The sequence below is a fragment of the Mus caroli genome, chromosome 7 (assembly GCF_900094665.2).
Source record: "Mus caroli chromosome 7, CAROLI_EIJ_v1.1, whole genome shotgun sequence".
Classification (NCBI taxonomy): Eukaryota; Metazoa; Chordata; class Mammalia; order Rodentia; family Muridae; genus Mus; species Mus caroli.
In genome coordinates this window covers 105,241,711-105,252,682 of record NC_034576.1, presented here as the reverse complement: position 1 = coordinate 105,252,682, position 10,972 = coordinate 105,241,711, and the positions used below count along the sequence as shown (strand labels likewise).

Below are 10,972 nucleotides of genomic sequence, written 5' to 3'. Positions count from 1 at the left end.
TGTAAATGAGAAAAATACCTAATAAATAAATATATATATATATATATATATATATATATATATATATATATATATAAAATAAGATTCAATGTTTTAGTGGACCAGTTTGTTAGACAGCAGTAAAGATCATTAGTAAAAATCAACTACAAGTTAGGAAAATATTTCCCCATGTGATTTTTTTTAAAAAAATCACAAAAATAATAAAGAGGTTGAGTCATAGAGGTTAGGGGCAGAAGACAGAGATCTAAAATAAGAAACAGCCAAGTTAGTGGAATCAGCCCAGTTGTCCATCAACATATGATGAATAAAGAAAAATGTGGTGTATATATACACACATCATTTCATTCAGCCATAAAAGGATGAAATCACAGAGAAATGAATACAACTGGAGACCATCATATTGGGCAAAATGAGTCAGATTCAAAAAGACAAATATCTCTTTTTCTCTCTCATCTGTGAATCCTAGATTTTAGATATATAAAATCACATGTATGTGACATATATGACTATGAATGTATATGACATGAAAGTCAGTAAGAACAGGTAAATGTATGACTGGTGGGAAGGGCAAAAAGAAGGAATCTGAGGGGATGGAGTAACTAGAGTAAAAGTACCTGACATACGTGAAGGAAGGTGTCTGTGGAACCTTGTGTTCACTGTGTTCAATGAATACACCACAACAGATCCATGGATAACAAACTCAAAAGAAGCTATTTTGATGAAGTTAATACAGACAACTCAACTGTGAAAAATCTTACCCTTCTCTCATCCATGACCAAAAAAAAGGGTATTTTTATAGGTTTAGTCTGCCTGTTCCTGAACTCACCCTATGAGATATGAAGAAAAGGCACTGTTCTTTATATATAACAAGTATCATACTACATGATATCACAGGGAGGAAGCTTGCATCCCATGCCCAGAAAGATGCAACTGTATAAGGAACTAAATAAGCAGAGAGACATACTCAGCTTACCGATTATGCATCAGTTTTCTTTGTTTTCCTAAGGTTTATTTGTTAATGTCTATTTTTGAAAAAATAGATCTAAAAAGCAAACAATCAAAATCAAGAAGAATATCTGAATGAATAATAACAAAATTTTAGAGTGAAGAAAATATCCTAAGGTTACATGGGAATTAAAAAGTCAGCCTGAAGGGATACGATGATTGCTAGAGGCTGTGAAGGAATGAGGAAGAAGGAGCTGGCCAGTGCATTCAGTATCCATGTACTGAAACATCACATTGAACACCATTAAAATGTGTGGTGAGTGAGTGTTAATAAAACCAAAAGATGATAATATGAATAATTTATGCTCATGAATCTAACAGTTTAAATGTCAGGACCAGTTCTTTGAAAATCACAAACTCAAACCTGAACTAAGAAAAAATTAATTATTTTAATTTCTTTTAAATGTGAAAAAATTAATTTGTACTTTACCAATGCCAGGAAAGTAAATTTTCAGGTCAGAGAATTTTAACTGGAAACTTTTATGAAACAATAATCAAGAATTAATAGCAAATATATAGAGTTTCAGCTAGTATACACTAAAAATACCCATAGAGGTTGGTATTTTATGCATGAGGGTGAGTCCACATAGCTGTACTGAGAAGTATTGGTAGAATATAATCTAACTTACTCATATGGATAGTAGAAATATATTTAGAAAATACTATTAATGAATATGTCTATAAAAAAGAGTAGATGATTTTTACAATGATTTTTTTCTATTATGTCATCTGACATACGATGGGTGACAATTTTGCAGAAAGAGAGAAGGTTTGTCAATGCTGTCACCACTTCATGTGACTGACTGTCAATTTGTTGTCTCGTCTGTGTAGATGTCTCTGAGGATCTGAAAGAAAGGGGAAGACTGTAGTCTAATGTTGTAGACAACATTTCTTCAGGTTCAGTGTACTTTTATACATGAGTGTAACAACGAGAGTGGTGATCCAAGGGAAGATTGTTTGAGTTCAGAAAGGAAAAAAAAAACATGTAAATAAATGCCAGTAAGCACAGACCTAATATTAACAGAGTAGTCCTTTCCCAGAACTTTCTCGGGACAGACCATTTTAAATACAATTGTCTGGAACATACTATAGATTATATTTAGAGAAGTACAAAAGGCTATATCCAGATTCAGGGTGTACTGCCCAGATTGGATTCTATAACTATGATTTGACCTCCAACAAAAATAAATATATCGTATGTATAAACTGAATGTAAATGTTTGTCACAGGAGGCACAAAAGCACATCCAAGACCAATTCAGGGAACAAGATGCACCTGAGGGGAAAGGCACTCTGCCTTTTTAACTCAAGCTTCTCTCAGTTCACCAAGGCACTGTTCATCATGAGTCATTCTTTTGACTGTGTTCCTACAATTGGCTACATTATCCCAGTGACATATATTGTCATTGATATAGGAGGAAAGTGTGACAGTAGTGTGTCACCAAGAATAGAAAAGACAGCCAACAAATAATGAAGACATAACTTTTTCCAGACTTTTTGTTGTGGTGAGGCAATAACAAGATGGGAAGCAGGGTACAGAGGAAAGACAGAGAAAGTGAGTGGATTGAGAATGATGCAGAGACAAGAGACAGATAGAGAGACACAGAGACAGAAAGACTGACTCTGCTATCATATAGGGGTCCCAGAGATTTTTTTATCTTCTCTTGAATGCTGCTTTTGAATAGCAATATATATGGAGATGAAATGAGCCTATAAGAAATAAAAATTTATATTAGAGCAGAACAGAAGGGAAACACATAGAGGAATGGTCAACATAGAAAGAAAAATAGGAATTAGTTTGATATTCAAGAAATCCAGCAGTCATCTACAGTTCTCTGCTGGGATACATATCTACAGGTTATGAACTAGAACTTGAATTTTAAAAAATGAATATATTTCTCAGACTCTGAATGTGAAAAGTCACTGACACCCAAGTATGCCAATCTCATTACTGATCTGAGACCTTGAAAGCATATCAAAACTCCCCTAGCAGAATTTATTCAGAAAGAGGGCTATTCAAATAAATTTTGTGGCTTAATGTCTCTCACCTACCAGGACTGTTAGTGTTTCCCTCTTATGTGACTAGAGTAATGAGAATACAGTAATTTAGTTTCTGTTCTGAAAGTCATATTACTTTCAGAAACAAAACATGAGTTACTTGGTCTCGGATTTGTTTGGTCTTGACCCCATAGATGATGGGATTCAACATTGGTGGAGCCAGAATGCAAACATTGGCAAGCAGGACATGAACACCAGTTGAGATCTTGTATCCAAACTGATGGTTGAGTGTTGAGAAAATCCCAGGCCCGTAGAAGAGGATGATGACGCAGACATGGGAGCCGCATGTGTTGAGAGCTTTGTGGCGAGCATCCTGCGAAGGCATGCGGTAGACGGCACGGAGGATCAGCACATAGGAAACAAATATTAACACAACATCTAAATTTACTGTTGACATTAAGACAAAAAACCCATACCATATATGCACTTGGAGGTCATTACATGCATATTTGGACAAGCCAGCGTGCTCACAAGCTGTATGTGGAAGAATGTTGGTTCTGCAAAAAGTTAGTCTTTTCAGAAGAAATATTATAGGGAAAATTGTACCATAGCTTCTCAGAAAGATGCCCACTCCGATTTTCCCAATCAGGGAGTTTGTGAGAACGGTGGTGTACCTCAGCGGGTAGCAAATAGCAATGTAGCGGTCAAATGCCATCACCAGCAAGATTCCAGACTCAGAGATAAAAGTGGAGTGGATGAAGAAGAGCTGAGTGATGCAGCGATCCAGGGAGATCTCTCCAGCGTGGAACCAGAAGATGGACAAGGCCTGGGGAACTGTGGATGTGGAGAGCACAATGTCTGCCCCCGCCAGCATGCAGAGAAAGAGGTACATGGGTCCATGGAGACTGGACCTTGTGAGGATGATGAAGATGAGCAGGCTGTTCCCAAGCAGGGCAGTGACATAGGAAATGAAGAAGGGGATGGAAATCCACATGTGCTGGTCCTCTAGGCCGGGGATGCCCAGCAAATGGAAGACTGTGTGACTAATAACCGTATGGTTTACAGTACCCATATTGATACAGATGACCTTTCACAGAAAACTGAAAGCTCATACTGTGTTCAAAGGTATTTTTTGATGATACCAGAGTCACATAGTACTTCCTAATTGTTTTTCACTGCTGGTGTGCCTGGAACTACATTAGATGAACAACTGAATAAGCTATGTTCTGTATCTTGGAGGAGATAGAAATACTACATTCAGATAGAGTTTTACATCACTAACTGAAATAATATGCTAACTAAACACATTAGTGTACAATAAGAAATGTATGCGACCACAAGGGGGAAAGTAATTTGGTCTGCTAAAGTGAAGGATGTAATTTGGCCCGATTCCTATGTGGACATCAACTACCAGAAGTCAATCAACAGCACACAGAGACTAAAAATATATCCACAGAAGTCTAGATGCGGTAACAAAAATTCAAAGAGGTATATAAACGCTAGAGGGGGCCCAACCCAGCTACATGCATCGCCCTCCTGAACAGGAGCAGGAAGAGAATGATATGCAAATGAAGCCCATAACTGTATGCTTTAAGTAGGAAGAGCTAGAAACTCCTGGAAGGGGCAGGGCAGCCCCTGATTTTGGATGACAAAACAGCAAAGCCTTACTTTAATTGCTTTTCACTTAGTTTGATCTTAATTGATTTTTGAACTCTGTTTTTCATTGTGTCATTCCAGAATCTAGCATGTAAAAAGGAGCAGGATATTTACAGTGCTTGGGGCCTAAGCAAATTTTAGGAAGGAGTCAGAGATCCTAGACACTTAAGATCCAGATAGTCTTCCACAGCCTTCCTCTCTCCCCTCCCAGTCCTCACTCTGTCCTCTACACTGAGTCACTTAGAGTTGTGGTTCTACACTTTTCTCTGCAGATTGAAGTCCAAACACCCTTGTATTCTTGGACACTTACCTCAGACCCAGAACCCTTTAGTCTTGTTGGGCTACATGTCTGTTTCACCAAAAAAAATCTCTTGCCTCTACTGCAATCATTATAGCATAGAATAGTATACGGTCACTAAGACTCAATGTTAGAAGGAGCAGAGGCTTTTTGTAAATTTGGCTGAAGGCCCCAAGGGAAGCTACCACACCAGGGAGATCAAATTTAGAGCTGTATTTCCAAGCTCCCCCATTATATATGGAGTCTCATTATTACAGCACACCACCACCTTCTCCTCCATCTCTGGAGAAGACCGAGATATGTGTTCTTCCTAGTAAGCAAACATTTCAATTGCTGTCTCCAAAGAATTTAAAAATGAACCCAAAGGAAGGCAAGAGGCCTGTAAGAAAAACTGGAAGTGAAACAACAAGCCTGGCAGGCTGTAATCTTGGCAGCTTCCGGGAGGAGAGAGACGGTTAAGAGGAAAGAGATAGCCTGGCCTTTTGCATTAGGAGCCAAGACACCAGGCAGGTTCAGCAGTGAAGCTCAACAAGTAGGTCCATCACAGCTATAGGATGCGTTGGAGACTTCAAAGAAAGAATGGGAATGCCCACCCGTATCCAAAAAACAGAAGGAAAGGAAAAGTTAAACTTTCTGAGTTAGGACTCCAAAACACAGGCAGTAAGTGAAGACCTGCAAGCAGCTGGATGGCAGCAGGGGCTTCTGGGAAGCACGTTATTTCATTGAAGGTGTAATTATTCTGCCCATGTCTTTAGCATGTCTTTCTGAGGAGTGATTGACAGGCTCAGTTGGAGTACTTCATAAGGGAGGGAATGATGTATGTAATGTTCTAATGCTTAGGGCAAATCAGAAGGCCATATTTCAAGTAGATCCCAGAGTGGAAATCCCTTTGCGCTGAAGGAAGTAACTTTCCCTTACTGGGTCCCAGCAAAGCCCTGAAACCTTCGCCATTTCATAGGATAACTTAAAATCTTAGGGAAGGGCAACTGCAATGTTTCTCTCTTTACTGTCACCACGGTTATGGGCGACGGGGTCCAAAGTGAGTTATGAAGAAGAAAGTCTATTGTTAATGGCCTCTCAGACTGTTAATCCCTGTCTAGTTATAAAACAATGGTCAAATATTTTGACATATCCTGTAGTGAAAATGAGGTATGCATCAATTTTTCTTCAAATTTCATTTTCCTTTACAATTGAGTAAAATTCTGTTGTATGACCCCACCACATTTTCACTATCTGTTGATGAACATCTAGTCTGTATCCTTGATTTTCTTGAGTTGTATTCATTCTATTTATTTTATTTATGTTATTTATATTATTTTACTTTATGTTTAATTATTTTATTTATTTAGCACACAAAGTACTAGATTTTATTATGGCATTCTCTTCTCATTTATTTTTTCCTTTGTTTGTTTGTTTGTTTGTTTGTTTGTTTGTTTGAGACAGGGTTTCTCTGTATAGCCCTGGCTGTCCTGGAACTCATTTTGTAGACCAGGCTGCCCTCGAACTCAGAAATCCGCCTGCCTCTGCCTCCCAAGTACTGGGATTAAAGGCGTGTGCCAGCTCACATGTATAGCCCGATTATGGTTTCCCTCCCTCTACTCCTCCCAGTTCCTCTCCACCTCTCCTCCCATCCAGATCCACTCCCTTTCTGTTTCTCATTAGAATACAAATAGACTGCTAAGAGATAATAATAAAATAAGATAAACCAAAAACTAACATATTATAATGGGACAAAACAAACAAACAGAAGGAGGAAAGCCAATTTAGAGACTCACACGCTCATACACTCAGAAATCCCATTAAAAATGAAAAATTAAAATCAAAATTAAAAAAACTAAGCTGAAAGCCACCACATGTTTTAAAACAACCTTTGTGCCTGTTGTTTCCTTCCCTCTCACCCCCATACCATTCTTCCCATATTCATGTCCCATGTGACCTTTGTCTGCTCTTCCTTCAACACCCATCCATGGCCTCCTGTCTAGTTCCATAACCTACACCCATTCTCATACCCTCTTACTCACATACGTCTAACATTAATCATTAAAAATCAGGATCTGCATACGCACAGAGTCTGAAGCTTTGGCTTTTCTGAGCCTGTCTCATCACCCTTAATGTTAACACTTTCCAAAGCCATCCATTTTCCCAAATATTTGTTGTTGCTGTATTGTTCACAGCAAGGAGGTAGGGACACCCTAGGTGTTCACCAACAGACGATTAGAACATGAAGATATAACATGGATACACAGTGGAATTTTACTCCTCTGTAAGGAAAATAAAATTTTAAGGAAAACAAATTGGACCACTGATTTTCACTAGGTGACAGGTGGAAGTTTGTCGCCATGACACTGGATTTGACTGCTCTTCGTTTCAGTACTCTCAATGGACTTTAAGGCTGTGCCCTTTAGTGAAGAGGTCAAATACTGATGGTTCTCTGGAGAATACAGAGCATAATGATTATGAGCCGGGTCACAGCCCTTCTTCTGAAGTTGCTCTGTGATTTTTCCTGGGAAATGAGAACAGACATTGACTCAGAACTGACAGGTCACTGACGGCAGGCAAAAGAAGTGATTCCACCAAAGTCCAACACTGAAAATGAACACGGTTAATGAGGTTACTAATAGGATGGGGGAGGATGGAGGCCACAAAAACCCAACCCAGTAGGAGTGAGATTCACAAATCTGCATCCTTGAAGCTCACTGCCTGACTGGCAGGCAGTTTGACAGAACAGAGAGTCTCTCTTCCCCAGTAGTTGTTGACCATTTACATAACCTTGGCAGGGACCTTGTGAATCCTGTAAATTTGGGGTTCTTCCTGAGACTTGTGACTTTCCAACAACTTGTGACTTTCCTGAAATTGTAAATTTTGTTTACTCCCTGAGACTTAAAAGCCTTCTCCTAGGAAGAAGCATTACAGTTCAGGGACAATTACTATGTAACAAAAGTCCACTTTTATTTTTATGAACATGGCAACATTGGCATTCAACTGGGTAGTGTTTCCACAGTATAGGTTTTCTCATTTTTGTACAGATAATTTTTCTGACTCAGCGCTTATGACATTCTTCCTACTGGTAGGATGTATAAAGCAATGCTAGTTGACTGCTTGCCTCAGATTCTTAAGTCATCCTTTAGAATATTTACACATAATTATATAACGCATTTGTTGTACTTGTGGTTTTACTATTATGCTATTTTATTTTCTTTTTACTCTCATGATTTCTACTTTAATTTTCTGTTATGTTTTATAAGTTAATAACTATTATCTTCAATTTTTATTAATTTTTCAGTTATGTGTGTGTGTGTAAATAAGGGCACTTTGCACAGATGTGTGCAGATGCCTATGAAGGCCAGAAGTAACAGATCCCTTGGTGCCAGAATTATATGTGGGCTGTATGAAATGAGTGCTGAGAACTGAACTCAGGACCTCTGCAACAGAAGCACATCTCCCCAGCCCCATTAAAAACTATTTATTTTGAATATTAAAATTTCTCCTTTTTTTGATAGTACACATTTCCTTTTTATTAGATATTTTCTTGATTTACATTTCAAATGTTATCCCCTTTCCTCATTTCCCCTCTGGAAAAAAACCCTATCCCCTCCCCCTGAGCTATTTTACTCTGTTAGTATTCTGCTTGAATATTTGAAATTCAGAAGCGTGGAGTTTGGGGTTGAAAGAGAAAGGGCATTTGCTCCATATGACTGTACAAGTGCCTCTGCAGTGGAAGGCTTCAGCTACTCTTCAGCAGGTTCTATGCTGTCTAGCCTGAGTCAGTCTGAGCTACTTGAGTGGAATCTGCTCCTCTTGCTCTTTGTTAGCGCCTGAACTCAGCTCTTTGCATGGTTCTTTGAATCAGAGTCTTTCCTCAACTCCTCAGACTTCATTGTCTCTGGCTGCATAACTCTGCTGTGGGGAAGGAGCATAGAAAGGGGAAAACACCAAAACCACTGGAATTTCAACTACAACATATTTCTTTCAAGCACACTTAACATTAAATATGTTCTCTGTGAAGAAGAGAGTGCATGGCAGTCATTCTATAATGTTTATATATTTTAAATTTTGTTAGACATTGTCAATATATAAAAATTTGTTTATATACATAGTCAGCCCTCCTTATTTATAGATTCTATGTCAAAGGATTCAACCAATAACAAAAAATATTTGGGGCAGAAATGTTTTTATACTAGACATATGCAGATCTTGTAATTTTTATCACTACCCCCTAAATAATGCCATGTAGAGATTGTTTTCATAGTATTTAGATTAATAATACTGTGTTGAGTGTTACGTGTCTCAATAATCCAGAGAAAATTTAAAATATATGAGATAGCATGCATAGGTAATATGCAAATGCTATGCTGTCTTTATAAGACTTGAGCCTCCCGATATTTTGGTAGCCATAAGGAAAACTGAAATCAGTCTTCCATAGAACCAAATATAGCTGTTAATTTTTGTCAACTTATAAGCATAGGGGCTGGTGATGTGGCTTAGGATATAAAGTGCTCGTGACAGAAAACATGCATGCCTGAGTCTGGGTCCTCTGCATCCACATAAAAGCCAGATTTGGTACCTGAAGGATTTCAGTGTCTCCTAAGATGAGTGAAATGCACAGCCTGACGTCCTTAATGTTCTTCCAGCAGACACCAGCCCTTCAGGAACCACAGAACTCTTCTCTCAAAACAAGTCATCATATTCAGGTTGCTCAAGGTTGGTCTTCAAAACATGAACCGCATAGCTTACACCCCCCCAGCTACACACATGCACTCAGTCTAAGTAAGTTTTAATATAAAAAGAAATGACCGCAGAGCCCAGGAGTCACTGATCCTGGATGTCACTTCACTACAATGAAGGGCATGAAAGAATGAAGTGTGGTTGTCTGGAGAAATCATAAATGTCTCAGAACTGGAGAAACTCCATGGAGCAAATTCCAAAACAACAGAGTGATCTCATTTACTCGTTCTACTTCCAAACCTCATGCTAGCGTCAGGGACCATGGTGACTGGACACAACCCTAGCGTTCCCAGGGTCTGCAACAGAAGGTACCTGTCAGTCCACTATGTGAGAACATGGCAGTATTCTCACGGGTTGAACCAAAGAGTACATTCTTCAGCCTTCCCTGTAAAGTTGTTCTGATGCAGAACCCACCGAGCTATGTGTCAGCTTACATGTCCCATCTACCAGCTCAAGAGATCACTCAACAGAAAACTGTAGGTGCCAAAAACTGAGCTTTTGAATCAAATTCACTTATGGTTTGTAAACAAGACATGAACCATCTGCTCCTGGATTTGCTTGGTCTTGATTCCGTAAATGATGGGGTTCAGCATAGGTGGAGCCAGAATGCAGACATTAGCCAGCAGGATGTGGATATGAGGTGGGATGTGGCGCCCGAACCTCTGTGTAAGCGTCGTGAAGATCCCAGGCCCATAGAAGAGGATAATGATGCAGACATGGGAGCCGCACGTGTTGAGAGCTTTGTGGCGAGCATCCTGGGAAGGCATGCGGAAGATGGCATGGAGGATCAGCACATAGGAACCAAAAATTAACACAACATCTAAGACCACTGTTAATATTAGGACAGAAAATCCATACCAAATGTTTACTCGGATGCTATTGCAAGCATATTTAGCCAAGCCTATGTGTTCACAATAGGTATGTGGAATAATATTATTTTTGCAGAAAGTTAGTCTTTTCAGAAGAAATATTATAGGGAAAATTGTACCATAACTTCTCAGAAAAATGCCCACTCCGATTTTCCCAATCAGGGAGTTTGTGAGAACAGTGGTGTACCTCAGTGGGTAGCAAATAGCAATGTAGCGGTCAAATGCCATCACCAGCAAGATCCCAGACTCAGAGATGAAGGTGGAGTGGATGAAGAAGAGCTGAGTGATGCAGCGATCCAGGGAGATCTCCCCAGTGTGGAACCAGAAGATGGACAAGGCCTGGGGAACTGTGGATGTGGAGAGCACAATGTCTGCCCCCGCCAGCATGCAGAGAAAGAGGTACATGGGTCCATGGAGACTGG

At 39.3% G+C, this 10,972-nt stretch overlaps 2 protein-coding genes across 2 annotated transcripts in view; both read right to left on the bottom strand.

Moving 5' to 3' along the window:
- Positions 1 to 3,129: 3,129 nt before the first annotated feature.
- LOC110297998 (olfactory receptor 52B4-like) lies at positions 3,130 to 4,074 on the bottom strand. The gene has a single exon (XM_021167057.1). The coding sequence runs from the start codon at positions 4,072 to 4,074 to the stop codon at positions 3,130 to 3,132; it is 945 nt and encodes a 314-aa protein (XP_021022716.1).
- A 6,116-nt stretch (positions 4,075 to 10,190) lies between these two features.
- Positions 10,191 to 10,972, bottom strand: part of LOC110297997 (olfactory receptor 52B4-like) — a 5,969-nt gene continuing 5,187 nt past the window's right edge. Inside the window, exon 3 of the mRNA XM_021167056.1 lies at positions 10,191 to 10,968. Coding sequence (XP_021022715.1) covers positions 10,191 to 10,968 — 778 coding nt within the window. The remainder of the gene's footprint in view (positions 10,969 to 10,972) is intronic.